General features: G+C 36.9%; 1 protein-coding gene across 1 annotated transcript in view; it reads left to right on the top strand.

Moving 5' to 3' along the window:
• The window catches only part of LOC114897703 (disintegrin and metalloproteinase domain-containing protein 32-like), a 174,416-nt gene that overhangs the window by 110,504 nt on the left and 43,551 nt on the right, over nucleotides 1-20,361 (top strand). The window contains exons 15-17 of the mRNA XM_029226723.1: nucleotides 6,769-6,874; nucleotides 7,225-7,405; nucleotides 11,175-11,258. Coding sequence (XP_029082556.1) covers nucleotides 6,769-6,874; nucleotides 7,225-7,405; nucleotides 11,175-11,258 — 371 coding nt within the window. The remainder of the gene's footprint in view (nucleotides 1-6,768; nucleotides 6,875-7,224; nucleotides 7,406-11,174; nucleotides 11,259-20,361) is intronic.

Here is a 20,361-nt window from a genome sequence, read left to right as displayed (position 1 = left end):
TATTACACTTAGTTAGATAAGTATAGTGTTAGCTGTATGATATTACCTGTAGGCTTTTCCTGCTGTCTCAGGCATGGGCACACGTGGAGCACCCATGGAGGCAAGGCCTGGAAAGCATGTGCTTGCTGAGCAACAGTGGATCCAGGGTCTAAGGCTCTGGGCAGCACACAGGATTGGTGACTGGGTGCCCATGGAGCAGCTCTGGCTCTGGGGTCTGGGGCATATGCAACGTTTGGGGTGGAGGGGCAGCCCTGGTCTTTGGCCGGAACGGTAGCAGCTCTTTCTGGGTGGGGTGCAGCAGCATCTTCTTATTTGGGTGGAGATGGCTCTTGATAGCCTCATGGAGAAAGCTGCCAGTGTCCTCTGTGGAGCGGGCTGCTGGGGTCCTCCTGTGGTGAGCCCTGTGGGATCCTCGACTGTGAAAGCTGTGGGGTGTCCATGGCTGTTGTGGAGGCCATCCTGGCAAACTCTGCCATGTCCTCTGGAGAGCAGGCCACTGAGGACGGTGGTAGCATCCACTGCATGACAGATGCTGATAGTCCCCACCCTTCTGTGTTCCTGGCTCTCTCCAAGTATGTCCACCAAGTCATCTACCCGGTGGTCCTTTCTGTCCAGTTAGTCTCCTTTCTTGCTCCACTGTGTTGCTATAGGTTCGTTCTTTTTTTTGCGGTACGCGGGCCTCTCACTGCTGTGGCCTCTCCCGTTGCAGAGCACAGGCTCCGGATGCGCAGGCTCAGCGGCCATGGCTCATGGGCCCAGCCGCTCCGCGGCATGTGGGATTTTCCCGGACCGGGGCACGAACCCACGTCCCCTGCATTGGCAGGCAGACTCTCAACCACTGCGCCACCAGGGAAGCCCGCTATAGGTTCTTAATCGTACCCTTGAGCCCCTCCCAGGGCTATTTTCGTTTGTAGAGAGCTAACTGTTGTTTTTGTGTGTTGGGGGGGAGGGAACGAAGGCTGGAGAGATCTCTTACTCTGCCATCTTGCTGATCTCTTCCTCAATGAGAGTTTTTTAAATGTCAGAGAAGTAGATGTGTGTCCTAGTCTAGTTCTTGATAAAATGTCCAGGATAATTTTACCAAGAGAGATCAAGGCCTCAAAAATTCTTTACCAATAAATTACCAATAAATTATTTTCTTTACCAATAAATTACCAGTTAATTACCAATAAATTATTTTCTGAAAGTTAGTATCCCCAGGGAGTCAATTCATTTAATTAATATTTGGCCCCAAACACCTAGACTTAAAGTCTGTCACACATTTCTAATTCTGGTATAGAGGATGGCCCACTGTCTTTGGCCCCTAGAAAATTTTTTATAGGTAGTGCATTTATTGGTTTGACAGATATAAGGGAGATAGGGAGATAGGAACTGTGGCTCTCTGAATATAGTGCTTGTACCTTTATCTGAGGAAAAAATAAAGTGTCTTAGAACTCAGAAGAAATAGTGCTATGATAGAATCTCATAAGAGTGAGACCAAGATAAATAGGAAGTTTCAGGAATTATGTAATGGAAACTACAAGTATTCAAAGTGGTCATTCAACTGAGCTTAATTTGTTTGATCTCATGAATGGTAATAATTGCTTCTAAAGTGTCTGTAAGATTGCCTGTGTTAACAGCTGATCCCACTGGACTCAGTACTGCAAACTCTTCAATGACTGCAATGCAGACATTGGGTAGAGCTGACCACCTGTGCTCCCACTGGTCCTCTGAACACTGTGGATCAGTTTGGAGCTCAGTCTGGATCAATCTGGTCTCCCTGTTACTAGTGAACCGTGGCATCTGGTGTAATACATTTTATATGGGACACCCATTCCTAAAGCATTTGGTTTACTATAATGGCAATCCTCATTATTAGTTAGAGAATAAACTTATTATACAGATACCTAAAAATACAATGGTTCAAAAGAGATAGACTGTATTTTCTCTCTCATATAGTATTCCAGAGGTAGGCAATTCATCAAAGATGGTTCAGCAGCTTTGCTCTATGGCATTTTTCAGGAACCTGTCATCTTTCTTTTTGCTCCGTCATCCCTTGTGTCTCTGGTAGAAGGTAGTTTTCCAGCACAAAACGTTTATACTAGCCCATGGAATGGAGAAAAGAAGAAATGGAAGTGTAACCAGCTTGCGCTTAATGCCATTAACTGGATGTTTTGCATATAATTTCTACTTATAATCCACTGACCAGAACCTAGTCACATACCATATCTAGTTGCAAGGGAGTCTGAAAAATGTTTTCTCTAGCTTGGTGTCTATGTGCCCTGCTAATAACAAGAAAGTTCTATTACTGAATGGAAGAAAGAAGGAATGGATATTGGGGGACAGTTAGTCAAAGTTGAGGTTATGGTAACAGTTTATGCTTTCTAGTAGTCATGTTTTTCTGGAGTACCAGAGTTTATATAGAGAAGGCAGAGGTTAGTATAGATCAGAGTATCATAAACTAGTAGGATTTTCCTCTTAGTACCACTTTCTAAGAACTGCTTAATATCCACATGGTTACTGTGGGAAATATGTTATTAGTATAGTTTGGTCTTATACCCCTGTTTGTACTTGGTTGGACAGTAGCGGGTACCTAACCAGACCCAGTCGAACTGCAGTACTCCTCAACCTTGCTACATTTGGTGGGTTTTGAGCTGAATGTCTAAGTCATGCTAAGGGAGTTGGGGAGGTTCTGAGTTTCTTTTCTGGGACTTTTAGACAGTTAAACAAGAGAGTTTTCCCTCTAAGGGCTCAAAATTATCATAAATAAAGCTCCAGAGTTTTGGGCAGCTATGTTTTTGACCATGTGGAAAAAGATGGGCCTCAATGAGACAGAAGAATGAAGCTGGAGTGTAAACATAAATGAAAACAAGAGATAGATAATCTTTACTTACATTTCTTCCTTGAGTGCCAATATAATAAATATTTCATTTAATCTGTCTCTTGTTATTCTCATAATTAGTGATGAATTTCCTGGACTTCTTTGAAAATAGTTATTTCTCCATTATTTCAGCTGGTGTTACAGTAATAATCTATAGTTTATTGGAGATGGAAAAGAATTATATAGCTCAAGTGGCTTCAGATTGTATAAGTAAGTTTATGCTTATTTATCTTAAATATCTCTTAGGACTGTTTTAGGAGCCATGAGGAAAAAACTTCAACTCTTCTTATCATGAATTTGTGGAAATTTTAAATTGGTTCTATCTACAAGTTATTTGAAAAATGTAGAATCGATATTGCCTCTTTCAATAAAAAATATCTAGAAGGCCACAAAACAGAAACTAATGAAATTAGTGAGGTGACATTGGAAACATAATTTGGGAGAGATCACTAAGGAGTTTGTTTCAAATGTTAATCTTTAAAAATCTCTATTGCTTCAAATAGAATAGGTATAATTCCTATCGGAGGTTTTGATTTTGGATGTCAAACTCCATAAGAAAGGCAGATCATGGAATATGTTCCCCAAGGTGTTGATTTTTTTCATTCATTCAATAAATATTTATTTATCACCTTAATTGGGTGAGGCATTCTTCCAGGACTGGAAACCCAGGGATGGGAAAGACAAAAAAAAAAGATTCCTATTCTTATGGAGGTTATATTCCAGTGAAGGGTTCAGGCATAAACAATAAAAAATTAGTAAATAAGTAAATAAATATAATCATTTCCATTAGTGGTGAATGGTATGATAACAACAACAAAAAAATCCCCCAAACAAAGCAACAGCAAACAGAGTGACAGGAAATATACTGATGATGAAGGTGAGGCTGTTCAGACAAGGTGTTCAGAGATGGTTTCTGTGTGGAAGTGAAATTTGAGTAGAAACTTTAATATTAAGAAGAAGTCAGCCAGAAGATGATCTTAGGAAAGAGCATTTTGGGCAGAGAAATGCAGCAAATGTTATGGTTCTGAGTTAGGAATGAATTTGGTGAGTTCAAGGATGAAAAGAAGGGCAGTGTGGCTGAAAGGTAGTGAACCAGGCTGAGTAAGGACCATGGCAAGAAAATTGGATTTTATTCTTAATGTAATGGGAAACCACTAGAGATATTTAAGTAGGAGGCTGATGTATTTTTATTTTTTAAAAAGATCACTCTGACTTACGATATGGAGAATGTACTATGGAGAGTGGAAGTGGGGAGTCCTTTAGAAGCTATGGTAGCATATTAGAAGAGAACTGATGCTAGCACAGGCTAGAGTGGTGGCTGCGCAGCAGATGAGAAGTGGTCATGCTCAGGCTGTATTTAGGGGCAGTGTCCATAATACGTGGATTAGATGGTGGAGGCAGGTAGTGAGGGGGGGAAAAAGAAATCAAGAATTCTTCCTAAGTTTTCGCCTGAACATTGGTTGACTAGTGGTCCTATAAAGAAGCCTAGGGTGTAAAACAGAATTTGGTTTTAGGATATGTTAAGTTGCAAATGCCTATTAGTCATGAGATGAGGTGAGAAAGATGTCAGGTTATGAAAGATAAAACTTTAGCTAATGTTTCAATGGCTCCCTTTATTACAGTTGAGATGGGGTGGCCTTCTAGTCCATCTAACTGGAAACGTAAACTAGTTGTCTCTAATAGTGGTCAAGGGAGTAAAACCTCAAACTCCCTACTCTGCAGTGCTATTTATGAGTCTTGCCTAAACTACTTGCAGTAGTTTTCCAGCACCCACATTTACTGACCTAGTACCAGCCATGCACATCTGTCTATGAAAGTCCATCTACTATTTTGTGGTACCTCATAGCATTTGATAATAGGTTAGAGGGAATCTAAATACACTATTTGGACTATAGAAGGGAAAATTCTCTTACTTTGTAGACTTGGTCAGTATACTGGGTTTAAGGAAATATTTGACATGTGATTTCACATTTTCAAAGTGTTGCCCTTTTGGTGTTTCCATATCACCTTGGAAAACCCAGACTGAGCTGAAGGAAAGTCCCTAACACTAATGAGAGAGGGTATTCAAGGGAGAAATTAAATACAGGGCTCATTGGTACCTTTAGAAGCACTATTTGAATGAGTAAAAATTGGCCTGGATGAAGAGCATTCCTAACCTGGTATTCTCAGATTCACAACTGAGCTAATAAACATTGTGAATACTCAGAAATACCATTACCTGTCCTCACGGTACATATACAAGCACCTTTGATGGACCAATGTTTAAAAATGGTGGAAAGAGATAGAAGTAGGAGAAGGTAAAAAATTAAAGGGAATAGTGGAGAAAATGTAAATCATAGAAGGAGCTGGTAAATAGGAGAAACCTTCTTAATCTCAAAAGAAAATGGAGAAGGATTAGATGGGAATTAAGAGTGACTAAATATGGGACTTCCCTGGTGGCGCAGTGGTTGAAAATCCGCCTGCCAATGCAGGGGCACAGGTTCAAGCCCTGGTCCGGGAAAATCCCACATGCTGTTCAGCAACTAAGCCCATGGCGCCACAATTACTGAGCCTGCGCTCTAGAGCCTGTGAGCCTAGAGCCCGTGCTCTGCAACAAGAGAAGCCACTGCAATGAGAAGCCCACACACCGCAGTGAAGTGTAGCCCCCGCTCGCCGCAACTAGAGAAAGCCCATGCACAGCAACAAAGACCCAATGCAACCAAAAATAAATAAATAAATTAATTAAAAAACGAGTGACTAAATAAGCATCATCTTAATTAAGTTTCATAACAATCCACTGAGGTAGATATTATTACCTACTTTTATATTTTATAGATGGGCAGTTAGACTTAGAAAGGTTCATTTTGGAGACGGTGACTGTGCTAGGTGGAATTCTAAGATGGCCCCCAATATTCTTCTGGTGTACATTTCTTGGATAATCCCCTCTCTGAGTTGGGGGAGAACCCGTGAATATATGATGGAATATCATTCCTATGATTATATAGTAAATATGAAGGAATTTTAAAGATGTAATTAAGGTCCATAATTAGTCAACTTTGAATTAATCAAAAGGGAGATCATTCCGAGTGGGGCCTCACCTAATAATGTGAGCCTTTAGAAGATGGAAGATGTCAGAAGATTCTCTTGCTGGCTTGGCAGAAATAAGCTGCCATTGTTGTGAGAGGGCCGTGTGACTAGGACCTGAGGGGCCAAGAGCAACCCCTGGCAGATAGTAAGACAATGGAGCAATGGGTGCAAAAAAATGAATTCTTCCAACGACCAGTGAGATTGGAAGAGGCCTCCAGCCTCAAATGAGACTGTAACCCCAGCTAAGAACTTTATTTCAGCCTAGTGAGACCCTGAACTGAAAACCTGCTTGTGCTTTGCCAGGCTCCTGACTTACAGAAACTGTGACGTGGATATTGTTTTAAGGTGCCAATATATTGGTAATTTTTTACACAATGATAAAAAAACTAATATAGGAATGCAGGAAAAATAGGTAAATTTATAGTTTGGCAATTTTGGTCCCTTCACTTCAGACTTTCTGAAGATACAAGGTTTCTTTAATGAGATTTTTTTATACACCTGGCTTTTTATAAATTCCTACTCAGAATCTAGGAGAACAAGTATAGTTTTCTCTCTCTTGTCTTCTTTCACAGAGCCCTCTCAAGGTTTACACTTCTATAGCTCTCCCCTATCCTCATAATATCTTTTGTGATGGAAATGACTGAAAATGAAGTAAAAGGAGAAATAACCATGAGCGTTACTTTTCACTTTAATCATTTCTTTTTTCTTACAACGTCACTAGGAAACTTTTGAATAGATGATAATAATAGAGAAAAAAACATAAGAAACATAAATATATGAGGAAATTGAGGAAGATGGAAAAAAAGGAAGTTTTAATCCAGATATATTTCTAACTTTGACAGGTTCAAAAAATGCTCCATTTGCCTGCTATGAAGAAATACAGTCTCAAACTGATAGGTTTGGGAACTGTGGTAGAGAAAGAAGCAGATATAAATTTTGTGCATGGAGGTATGCTATGCAGATATTAAAGATAACCTCTCGTGTTCTGTAAGATTCTGTTTTTAGTTTTTCTCTATATATGTCATTCATTCCAGTGGTTTCAAGTATCACATGTGTATGGGAGTAAATCTGAAATCAAAATCTCTAGCCTTGGCATCTTTCTTGTGCTACAGGCTTATTAAGCCTGTATCAAGGGCTTTACATTTTACTTTAAATGTTAGCATTAAAGTGTTACATTTTCCTTAGATATATTGCCATAAATGGAGAACCATTGTTTATTTTTACTTTTTTGTCAAAGAAACCAATCTGATGCATTCCTAATAAATGCATAATAATCATATAATTTATTATGTTTGCAGGAATCTTATATGTGGCAGATTAATTTGCACCTACCCCTTTCAAACTCCTTTCCTTCGAGATGGTGCTTCTGTGATTTATGCTTTTGTACGAAATACTGTATGTATAACTATGCACTACACAACGACAGGTGGAGAAGATCCAATGGTGGTCAAAAATGGCTCTATTTGTGATACTGGGAGGGTAAATGACTTAAAATCTATTTTTAAAAATCTAGTTTTATTAATAAATATTGCAGTTAATTACTAGTGCTTTGTAAACTTAAATATTTGGTTAAGGAGAAAATGAATAAGCTTCAATTGGTCTCTGAGGGAAATGAGAGTTGTTTGATCCCCATTAGAATTTCAGTGTTGTGAGCAAGGAAAATCCAAGTGTTCTGGGGCTGGAGTGGGGAAGAGAGAAATCTTGGGAATACTTGTAGTTAAATATTCCATAACATGGAAATTCACTTTTCTTCTTGGAGAAGAAAGAAGAAATCCTACTTAGTAATATATGTCTCTTTGCGGCCCAGTAGATAGAAGCACAACTTAGATGGGGCTGCTAAGAATCAGTCTTCACCTCTTAGTTTTTGACATTTTGCAAGTTACCTAACCAGTCTGAGATATCACAACTGTATGTAAAGTGGGGATAATAATAACATTTACTCTATGGAGTTATTGCAAAGATTAAATGAGATAATAGTATAAAGTGCTTAGCACAATGCCCAGCACATAGTAAGAGCTAAATATAGGTTGGCTATTATTATTTATTGTTACTATAATTTGTTATCTATGAGACCAACCAACCAAATCTGGAGAAAACATAGAGGGAATAAATTTACTTCAAAATCTCTACATTCTAAAAGGAGTTGTTAGACACACCACGGAGGCCAAGAACTAATGAGAAGACTGAACACATTAAAGGCTTAAAAGGGTTAGGGTGTTGGGGTTTAGAAAGGGTTTTGTGAGGCCATTTCTCTGAAGAGTGTTGTGATTTCATGTGTGAAAGGAAATCATTTTCACATACATTATTTCATTTTAACCTTGAAACAAATCTCAAATAGTTTAGAAAAAGTATTATTGTACTCAGTTAAGAAAACTGCAACTTAGGGAAGTTGATATTGCTAGAAATAAGGGAGTTGGGAATGTATCCTTAATCCTCTGATTATTATACTTTATACTTAAAAGAATTAATATTTGGATGTTTAATACATTCCATAATAGAATGTTAGATATCTGTAGTATATTTTAATGAAAACTTCTAATATCTTTTCTTAGGAACTCGAATAATAGTGCATATTTAGTGAAAACTCCAGATTATTGAATTGATTTTCTTTCTATGCAAACTTTCAATATGTGCAGTAATACAGAATATTATTTAAACTGTGCTCTTAGGGATGGTTTTGTTAGATTTCAGGCTATTGTAATTAAAAGTGATATTTTGATTCTGATTGTTTTTATGTCAGTCTTGTTTCATTTGTTTCTCCCATTTCCCTGCCCTGAATCATTTTTTTGGACTGTTTTTAAAGAACAATTTTAGAATCACAATAAAACGGAAAAGATGTTAGAGGGATTTCCTACACACCCTCTTGGCCCCACACAGGCATGTCTTCCCTGTTACTAACATCGCCCACCAGTGTGGTACGGTTGTTACAATTGATCAACCTACATTGACACATGCTTATCACACAAAGAAAATAGTTTATGTAAAGCTATTGTACATCCTGTTAGTTTCTGACCTATATTATTTTCCTTCTCTCTTAAGAACTTCTTTTAACATGTCTTGCAAGACAGCTCTCTTAGCGAAAAATTCCCTCCATTTTTGTGTGTCTGAAAAAGTCTTTATCTCTCTTTCACTTTTGAAGGATAATTTTGCAAGTATATAGAATTCTATATTCTAGGTTGGGGATTTTTTTCTGTCAATACTTTAAATATTTTACTCCACTCTTCTGACTGCCCGGTTTCTGAGGAGAAGTCAGATGTAATTCTTACCTTTGTTCCTCTATAGGTACGGTTTTAAAAAAAATTTTTGCTTTTTTCAGGATTTATTCTTTGATTTTCTGTTTGAACACAATATGCCTAAGTGTAGGGGTTTGTTAGTTTGTTTGTTTGGCATTTATCCTGCTTATTGTTTTCTGAGATTCCTGGAACTGTGGTTTGGTGTCTGACATTAATTTGGGGGAAATCCTTAGTCATTATTGTTTCAAATATTTCTTCTGCTCCTTTTTCTTCTGGCATTTCCATTACATATACGTTATACCTTTTATAATTGTCCCATAGTCCTTGGATATTCTGTGTTATTTTTTTGTCTTTGTTCTTTTTGCTTTTTCATTTTCAGGGATTCTATTGATATATCCTCTAGCTCAGAGATTCTTCCCTCAGCTATTTCCAGTGTACTGATAAGCCCGTTAAAGGCATTTATTCATTTTTGTTACAGTGAGTTTTTTTTTTCATTCCAGCATTTATTTTTATTTTTTTCTTAGGATTGCTGTCTCTCTGCTTCCATCTCCCGTCTGTTCTTGCATACTGTCTACTTCATCTATTAGAGCCCTTAGCATATTAATCATAGTTGTTTTAAACTCCTGGTCTGATAATTTCAGTATCCATGACATGTATGGTTCTGATACTTTCTCCGTTTTTCCAATTGTGTTTTTTAGCTTTTAGTATATAACCTTATCTGTTTTCTTGAGAGCTGGACATGATGAACCAGATAAAAGAACTGCTGTAAATAGACCTTTAGAAATGTGGTGGTGAGGTGTTGTGGGAAGGGGAAGTGTTCTTTAGTCTTATGAACAGGTCTGAGTCTTTCAGTGAACCTGTGCCTCTGGACTGTGAACTTCACAAGTGTTTCTCATGTTTTTTCTCCTCCCTCAGGTGGGACAGGATGGCTGGAGTGGGCTGGAGTTGGGTATTTCTCTTCTTACACATGGAAGGTTAGAGCTGAGTGAAATTGGGTATTTCCCTTCCCTCAGATCAGTTAGGCTCTGATAAGACATCACCAGATTAGGCTCTAGTTAACTAGTTTCTCCTGAAGGCAAGCCTTGTTAAGAACAGAGTGCTCTGGCTACTTCAAAATGGTTCCTTTTCCCCTCCTTCTGCCAGAATACAAGAAATTTTTTTCTCTGATATTTACTGTGAGAACGTTGGCTGAGCTCCTGGATGTACATCTCACAAAATTGTGGGGCTCTCCTGGAGTTCCTAACTGTCAGAGGTGTCTGTATTGAGCCTCCAGCAATTCATCAATTACAGTTCAGGCTTTCTGACGCTGGCAGGGGTACCTGAGGAGGTTTCCACTTGTGAATCTTTTCTCTGGTAAGCTGTGACTCCCTGTGTTCGCTCGTCTGTCTCTCCAATTTGGGGGCAGTGGTTTGCCCCCAAGTCACTTCTTCTATGGATCCTAAAAGAGTTGTTGCTTCTTCAGTCTGTTCAACTTTTTACTTGTTGTTAGGATGGAGTGTCGACTTCCAAACTCCTTAAATGGGGAACTGAATACCAGAAGCCTGAATCATTTCTTTAAAATTTATTTTAAAAAATAGACTTTATTTTTTAGGGAAGTTTTAGGTTCACATCAAAAGTTGCAGAAAGTACAGGGAGTTCCCATAACCACTTACCCCACAGAAGTGCAGACACCTACGCTATCCACAATCCTACACTATTACATCATCCTCACCCAAAGTCCATAGTTTACATAAGACTTATTGGAAAAATCCCCAAATATTTGTAGCTTACACTACACATTTCTAAATAACACTTATGCCAAGGAGAAATCTCAAGAGAAATTGAAAAATATTTTTAATTAAATGAAGATGAAAATACAACATATAAAAATTTGTGGGTTACAGCAAAAGCAGTACTTAATGGAAATTACTGCATTGAATGTCTGTGGTCTTATGTTATAAAATTACTGATGTTAATGTTACAATAACTGGACTCCTCTAACTCAGAAAAAAAATTTTGTATGTGTTTTTCTTTAGATTTGTGTAAATCGTGAATGTGTAGAATCAAGGATCCTTGCAGACAGATCATATAAGTGTTCACTAAAGTGCAATGGACATGGAGTAAGTAAGCACATGATTCGTGTTTTCCCAAATCACCTCTCTTGGACACTTTTCAGCATCATTTGTTAATTTATTCAATGTTTATTGGGTTCCTACTGTGTGCTAGGACATGTATCTACTTAAAATGTGGGGCTGAATTGGGTTACTAAATTTGTAGCCATATGTTTTAGAGGACATTGTACAGAATTAAATCGCTGATGACTCTAACAAATTTATTATTACAGTTGGGCACTTTTCAGAGGTATTAAATATTCCAATAAATACATTAACCTGTTCGTTATGGGAAGATAATTAAGCTAAAGTTTGTGTGTCTATGAGTATATAGGGTGAGGGAAAACTATTGGCTTTATACCTCATTTTGTAATAGACTTTTTTTTTTTTCCCAATGAAGCCAATTTACTTCCCATACCAAAAAAGTAAAAGCGCAGTGGATAGAAGGTTAGATTGTCAATCTCAAGTGATAGTAGAACACCCCTATTTTATTTTTTTTCATTTTTTTTTAAATTGGAGTATAGTTGATTTACAATGTTGTGTTAGTTTCAGGTGTACAGCAAAGTGGATCAGTTATACATATATCTGTTATTTTTTAGAATTTTTTCCCATATAGGTTATTATAGAATACTGAGTAGAGTTCCCTGTGCTATACAGTAGGTCCTTATTAGTTATCTATTTTATATACAGTAGTGTGTATATGTTAATCCCAAACAATTTATCCCTCCCCCACCTCCTTTCACCTTTGGTAACCATAAGTTTGTTTTCTACATCTGTGACTCTTTCTGTTTTGTAAATAAGTTCATTTGTACCATTTTTCAGATTCCACACATAGGCAATATCATGGTATTTGTCTTTCTCTCTTTGACTTACTTCACTTAGTATGATAATCCCTAGGTCCACCCATGTTCCTGAAAATGGCATTATTTCATTCTTTATTATGGCTGAGGAATATTCCGTTGTATATGTGTACCACATCTTCTTTATCCACTCCACTGTTGATGGACATTTAGGTTGCTTCCATGTCTTTGCTATTGTAAATAGTGCTGCAGTGAATATTGGGCTGCATGTATTTTTTCTTTCTTTTTAAAACTTCTAATTTTATATTGGAACATAGTTGATTAACAATGTTGTGTTACTTTCAGATGTACAGCAATGTGATTCAGTCACACATATACATGTATCTATTCTTTTTCAAATTATTTTCCCATTTAGGTTGTTACATAATATTGAGCAGAGTTCCCTGTGCTATACAGTAGGTCCTTGTTGGTTATCCATTTTAAATATAGCAGTGTGTACGTGTCAATCCCCAACTGCCTAACTATCCCTTCCCCCCACCCTTCCCCACCGGTAACCATAAGTTCATTCTCTAAGTCTGTGGGTGTTTCTGTTTTATAAATAAGTTCATTTGTATCATTTCTTTTTAGATTCTGCCTATAAGCAATATCATATTTCTCTTTCTCTGTCTGACTTACTTCACTCAGCATGACAGTCTCTAGGTCCATCCATGTTGCTGCAAATGGCATTATTTCATCCCTTTTAATGGCTGAGTAATATTCCATTGTATATATGTACCACATCTTCTTTATCTACTCCTCTTTTGATGGACACTTAGGTTGCTTCCATGTCTTGGCTATTGTAAATAGTGCTGCAGTGAACACTGGGGTGCATGTATCCTTTTGGACCATGTTTTTCTCCAGATATATGTCCAGGAGTGGGATTGCAGGATCGTATGTTAGCTCTATTTTTAGTTTTTTAAGGAACCTCCATACTGTTCTCCATAGTGGCTGCACCAATTTACATTGACACCAACAGTGTAGGAGGGTTCCCTTCTCTCCACACCCTCTGCAGCAGCATTTATTATTTGTGGATTTTTTTGATCATAGCCATTTTGCCTGGTTTGAGGCGATGTCCCTTTGTAGTTTTGATTTGCATTTCTCTAATAATTAGCGATGTTGAACTTCTTTTCATGTGCCTCTTGGCCATCTGTATGTTGTCTTTGGAGAAATGTCTATTTAGGTCTTCTGCCCATGTTTTGATTGGGTTGTTTTCTTTTGATGATATTAAGTCGCACGAGCTGTTTGTAAATTTTGGAGACTAATCCCCTGTTGGTCACATCATTGGCAAATATTTGCTCCCATTCTATGGGTTGTCTTTTTGTTTTTTTATGGTGTCCTTTGCTGTGCAAAAGCTTTTGAGCTTAATTAGGTCCCATTTGTTTATTTTTGTTTTTATTTCCATTACTCTGGGAGACAGATTGAAAAAGATATTGCTTTGATTTATGTCAGAGACTGTTCCACCTATGTTTTCTTTTAAGAGTTTTACAGTGTCCTCTCTCACATTTAGGTCTAATCCATTTTGAGCTTATTTTTGTGTATGGTCTTAAAGAATGTTCTAATTTCATTTTTTTACATGTAGCTGTCCAGTTTTCACAGCACCATTTATTGAAGCGATTGTTTTTCCTCTATTGTATAGTCTTGCCTCCTTTGTTGCAAATTAATTGACCATAGGTGCATGGGTTTATTTCTGGGCTTTCTGTCCTGTTCCATTGATCTATAAGTCTGTCTTTGTGCCAGTACCATACTGTTTTGATGACTGTAGCTTTATAATATAGTCTGAAGTCAGGGAGCTGATTCCTCCAGCTTTGTTTTTCTTTCTCAAGCTTGCTTTGGCTCTCCAGAGTCTTTGTGTTTCCATACAGATTTTAAGATTTTTTTTTGTTGTTCTAGGTCTGCAAAACATGCCATTGGTATTTTGATAGGGATTGCATTGAGTCTGTAGATCACTTTGGGTAGTATAGTCATTTTGACAATCAAAGAACATGGTATATCTTTCCAACTGTTTGTGTCATATTCGATACCATGACTCAGCATCTTACAGTTTTCGGAGTACAGGTCTTTTGCCTCCTTAGGTAGGTTTACTCCCAGGTATTTTATTCTTTTTGATGTGATGGTTAATGGAATTGTTTCCTTATTTTCTCTTTCTGGTCTTTTGTTGTTAGTGTATAGAAATGCAACAGATTTCTATGTATTAATTTTGTATCCTGCAGCTTTACTGAATTCATTGATGAACTCTAGTAGTTTTCTGGTAGCACCTTTAGGATTTTCTATGTATGGTACCATATCATCTGCAAATAGTGACAGTTTTACTTCTTCTGTTCCAATTTGTATTCCTTTTATTTCATTTTCTTCTCTGATTGCTACGGTTAGGACTTCCAAAACTATGTTGAATAAGAGTGGTGAGAGTGGGCAAGCTTGTCTTGTTCCTGATCTTAGTGGAAATGCTTTCAGTTTTTCACCATTGAGTATGATGTTAGCTGTGGGCTTGTCATATATTGCCTTTATTATGTTCAGGTATATTCCCTCTATGCCCACATCCTGAAGAATTTTTATCATAAATGGGTGTTGAATTTTGTCAAAGTCTTTTTCTGGATCTATTGAGATGACCATATAGTTTTTATTCTTCAATTTGCTAATGTGGTGTATCACACTGATTGATTTGTGGATACTGAAAAATCCTTGCATCCCTGGGATATATCCCACTTGATCATGGTATATGATTATTCTTTGAATGTTTTGTTGGATTCGATTTACTAGTATTTTATTGAGGATTTTTGCATCTATGTTCATCAGTGATATTGGCCTGTAACTTTCTTTTTATGTGATATCTTTGTCTGGTTTTGCTATTGGGGTGATGGTGCCCTCACAGAATGAGTTTGGGAGTCTTCCTTCCTCTGCAGTTTTCTGGAAGAGTTTCAGAGAGTATGTGTTGACTCTTCTCTAAATGTTTGGTAGAATTTGCCTGTGAAGCCATCTGGTCCTGGACTTCTGTTTGTTGGGAGTTTTTTACTTACAGTTTCAATTTTAGAACTTGTGATTGGTCTGTTCATATTTTCTATTTCTTCCTGGTACAGTCTTGTCCATTTCTTCTAGGTTTTCCATTTTATTGGCCTGTATAGTCTCTTATGATCCTTTGTATTTCTGTGGTGTCAGTTGTAACTTCTTTTTCTTTTCTAGCTTTATTGATTTGAGACCTCTCCTTTTTTTTTTTTTTACTTTTCCTTGATGAGTCTGGCTAAAGGTTTATCAATTTTGTTTATCTTTTCAAAGAACCAGCTTTTAGTTTCATAGATATTTTCTGTTGTCTCTGTTCTGATTTCATTTATTTCTGCTCTGATCTTTATGATTTATTTATTTCTACTAACTTTGGGTTTTGTTTCTTCTCCTTCCTCTAGTTGCTTTAGGTGTAAGGTTAGGTTGCTTATTACTTGAGATTTTTTTTTCCCTGCTATAGACTGTATTGCTATAAACTTTCAATATTTAGTTTTATGAGCTGTTTGTATATTTTGGAAATTAAGCCCTGTTGGTCACATGGTTTGCAGATATTTTCTCCCATTCTGTAGGTTTTCTTTTCATTTTGTTGATGGTTTCTTTTGCTGTGCAAAAGCTTGTAAGTTTGATTAGGTTTCATTTGTTTATTTTGTCTCTATTTCTATTGTCTTGGGAGACTGACCTAAGAAAACATTGGTATGCTTTATGTCAGAGAATGTTTTGCCTGTTATCTCTTCTAGGCTTATGTTTAAGTGTTTAAGGCATTTCAAGTTTAATTTTTTTATAGTTTGAGGCTGTGTTCTAACTTCATTCATTACATGAAGCTGTCCAACTTTCCCAGCACCACTTACTGAAGAGACTGTCTTTTTTCCCATGGTATATTCTTGCCTCCTTTGTCAAAGATTAATTGACTGTAACTGTGTGAGTTTATTTCTGGGCTCTCTATTCTGTTGCATTGATTGATATATCTGTTTTTGTGCCAATTCCACACTGTTTTGATTACTGTGGCTTGGTAATATTGTCTGAAGTCTGGGAGGATTATGCCTCCCGCTTTGTTCTTTTTCCTTAGGGTTGCTTTGGCAATTCTGGGTCTTTTATGGTTCCTTATAAATTTTAGGATTATTTGTACTTTCTTAATATATGCATTTATTGCTATAAACTTCTAAGAGCTGCTTTTACAGAACCCCAGTTTTTGTCTGTGTTGTTTCCATTTTTATTTGTTTTAAGATTTTAAAATGTCCTTTCTAATTTCTTTCTTGACCTATTGTTTGTTCAGGAGTGTGTTGTTTAATTTCTACATGTGTGTGAATTTTCCAGCTTTCCTGCTGTTGATTTCTAGTTTCATATCGTGTTGGTCAAGTAGATACTTTGTATGTTTTCAATTTTCTTAAATTTGCTAAAATTTGTATTGTGGCTTATATGACCTATCCTTGGTAATGTTCCATGTACACTTGAGAAGAATATGTATTCTGCTGCTCTTGGGTGGAATGTTCTATATATATCTGTTAGGTCAATTTGGTATAAAGTATAGCTCAGGTCCAGCATTTCTTTGTGGTTTTTTGTCTGGATTATCTTTCCATTGTTGAAAGTGGAGTATTGAAGTGTCTTACTATTATTGTCTTGTTGTCAATTTCTCCTTTCAGTATTTGCTTAGTATATTAGGTGCTCTGATGTTGGGTGTGTATATTCACAATTGTTATATCTTGCAGAGTTGACCACTTTATAATTATATAATGATCTTCCTTTTGTCTTGTTACCATTTTTTGGCTTAAAGCCTTTTTTTGTCTGATATAAGTATAGCTACTCCCTCTTTCTTTTGGGTTCCATTTACATGGGATATTTTTACATCTCTTTGAGTCTATGTGATTCTCTTGAAGGCAGACTTAGTTGGGTCTTGTTTTTTCATCCATTCAGCCACTCTGACCTTTGACTGATTAATTAATTTCATGTATTAGGGTAACTATTGATATGTAAGTGCTTAGTAATGCCATCTCTTTCATTACTTTTTGGCTGTTTTTTTGTTGTTTGTTTCAGTTCCCTTATTCTTTTTTTCCTTCTCTTTTTGCCTCTTTATGAATTCATGATTTTCCACGTGGTATGCTGTGATTGCCCTCTGTTTATCCTTTGTGAATCTACTATAGGTTTTTGCTACATGGCTACCATGAGGTTTACATAAAGCATCTTATAGATAAAACAATCCATTTTAAGCTGATTGTAACTTAACTTGGATCACACACAAAAGCTCTACCCTACTATCTCGCCCTTTTTTGTTTTTGATGTCAAAATTTACCTCTTTTCATATTGTGCATACGTTAGCAAATTATAGTAAGTATAGTTATTTTAATACTTTTACCCTTTAACCTGTATACTGTTGTTCAGTAGTTAACACACCATTCCCTTACAGATTTAGGTTTTAAAGTCTGTGTATTTACCTTTATGAATGTGTTGTATGTTTTCATGTTACTAATTATCATCTTTTTATTTCAGGTGGAAGAAATTCTTTCAGCATTTCTTGTAAGGCAGATATAGTGGTGATGAATTTCCTCAGTTTTGTTTGTCTCGGAGAGTTTTTATTTCTCTTTTACTTTTGAAGGATATGTTTGCCAGTTAAAGTATTCTTGACTGACTTTTTTATTCTTTCAACACACTGAATATATCATTTTATTCTGTCCTGGCCTGTACCTACTGGGTTTCTATTTGTAGATTACAATCATTTTTTTTCTCTTGCTTTATTTTATGATTCTCTGTCTTTGATTTTTGTCAATGTAATTATAATACATCTTGGAGAAGGTCATTTTGCATTGAGATAATGGAGTGATGTATTTGCTTTGTGACTGGATGTTTCAGTCTCTCCCAAGTTTGGGAAGTTCTCAGCTATTATTTTTTTAAATAGACTTTCTGCCCCCCCTTCCTCTCTTTTTTCCTTTTGGAACTCCATTATTCTAATATCTGTATGTTTGATGGTTTCCCGTAGATCACATATGATTTGTTTTCTCTTTTTCAGTATTTTTTCTTTGTCTACACTGACTGGGTTATTTAAAAATTCCTGTCCTTTAGATCACCAATTCTATCTTCTGTTTGGTCTATTCTGCTGTAGATGACCTATTGCATTTTTCTTTTTATTTATTTCATACTTCATCTCTAGAATTTCTTTTTGGTCCTTTTTTATCATTTCTACCTCTTTGTTAAATTTCTCATTTTATCCACGTGTTTATCCTGATTTTATTGACTTGTATGTCTGTTGATTCTTGTAGGCAGTTGAGTTTGTAAAAACAGCTAGTTTGAATTCTTTATTAGCTAAATTGATAAATTCAGTATCTTTGTGTTCAGTTACTGGAGTATTACTGTTATCTTTTGGTAATGACATACTTCCTTGATTCTTTATATTCCTTGCAGTTTTGCATTGCTTTTTTTATATTTGAAATAGTAGTCACTTCCTTAAATCTTTACTAGTTGTCTTCAGGTGGGAGATTTTATTCACTGGTCTTGCTTATGTCTAGGTCTTTCTCCAACTTTATGGATATCTCTGCTCCACATTTCTTGTTCCATTTTGTGGCAGAATTTTAAGTTTATGTGTCTTCTATGCTTCTTAAAAACTCACTAAACCAGCTGCTGGCAACCTCTCTTTTGTTTTCCAGAAGGTGTGCTACAGATCATGTTTGTGCTTTCTCCTTTGCCCAAGGACACTGGCCCGATTTTCTGAGGGCACCCCATGTCTACCAGACCTTGCTCTTGCCACTGAACTCAAATTTGCATACAAAGAGCAGGCCAAAAAGTGGGGGGAGTTGTTGTTTTAGCAGTTGGGGCATTGGAGGTGCCTGTGGGTCAGGTGGTGGTGGGATCCTTGGGTGAAGTTCTCACAGCACCTCATGGACAGGCTTTCTGCTGGAGTACTGAAAGCATTCATCAGGAACCATGTCCCTTTAATGCCCTTTGATATTCTTATCTGCCTCTTTCCTGATATCTGTCCCCCAGTCATAGAGGTGCTGTCTCGGTACTCTGGGTGCTATGGGAAAGAAACAGATTTCTCCAGCTATGTCCTGTATAGCTGGGTTAGCTTTGCACTCACTCACTGCTTTCCCTTTCCCCTGAGAGGTCACTGCTGGCTAGTTCAGCCCCATGCTGTGTCACATTGAGGGAGGGGTGGTGCTGGCAAAGTTACTCTTACCCTTTCCAATGTGTCCAAACTTATTTATTTATACATTTGCTCCAAAGGAATTCAGGCATCTATTACCAGGAAGGTCGGACTTCTGCAAGGCTCTCTTGTCCATGAGTGTCTGCCCAAGTCAGGACTCTCCAAGTTTTCCCTGACTACAACCAAGAGAGGCTGAGGCCTATTCGCTGGCTCCTGCTTCTTCCACAGCCTATACTGAGGTCTGTCTGCCTATTACCTGATGCACAGGTGGGAAAGACTCTTCCTGGGTCCCTTGGTGTATGGTGCTTGATCCTACAACTTCCACAGAGGTACTTTTGTTCATAGATGGATGCCAAAATTTAGTTGTTGAACAGAGGAGCCAAAAAGAGAGACATATTATGCAATCATGATGCTATCATTACTCCCAAAGTCAGTTTTATTTCTTCCTTTCCAATCTATGTACTTTTTATTTTCTCATCCTTTCTTCCAATATGATGTTAAAAAGGAATGGTGAGAGGGGACTTCCTTGCTTGGTTCCCTATCTTAGCAAGAAGGCTTCTAATCTTACCATTAAGCATAATGTTATTGTAGGTTTTTTTTTTTAAAGATATTCTTTATCAAGTTGAGGAAGTTTTATTTTATTAACAGCTTTCTGATGGTCTTTTATCATAAATGGCTATTCAGTTTTGTCATATAATTTTCTGTAACTGTGGTATGAACATATGATTTTTATTCTTTAGCCTGTTGGTTTATGATGGATTACATTAACTGATTTTCCAAATGTTGAACAATTCTTCCATAGTTGAGACAAAATTCACATGGTTGTGGTGTATATTTCTTATACGTTGGTGGAATTGATCTGCTAATATTTCGTTGAAGATTTTTGCATCTTCATTCATGAGAGATATTGGTCTGTAGTTTTCTTTTCTTGTAATGTCTTTGTGTTTTGTATTAGGGTAATGCTGGCCTATAAAATGTGTTAAGAAGTATTCACTCTACTTCTAACTTCTGAAAGAAATTGTAGAGAATTAGTATGATTTCTTTCTTAAATGTTTGGTAGAATTCACCAGAATATCCAGCTGGACCAGTGCTTTTTGTTATGGAAGGTTATTAATTATTGATTCAATTTATTTAATAAATATAGGCT

This window comes from Monodon monoceros, unplaced genomic scaffold, assembly GCF_005190385.1.
Source record: "Monodon monoceros isolate NGI ecotype Baffin Bay Population unplaced genomic scaffold, NGI_Narwhal_1 Super_Scaffold_17, whole genome shotgun sequence".
Lineage (NCBI taxonomy): Eukaryota > Metazoa > Chordata > Mammalia > Artiodactyla > Monodontidae > Monodon > Monodon monoceros.
The sequence above is the reverse complement of the archived record's forward strand: the minus strand, read 5'-3'. Positions and strand labels throughout refer to the sequence as shown.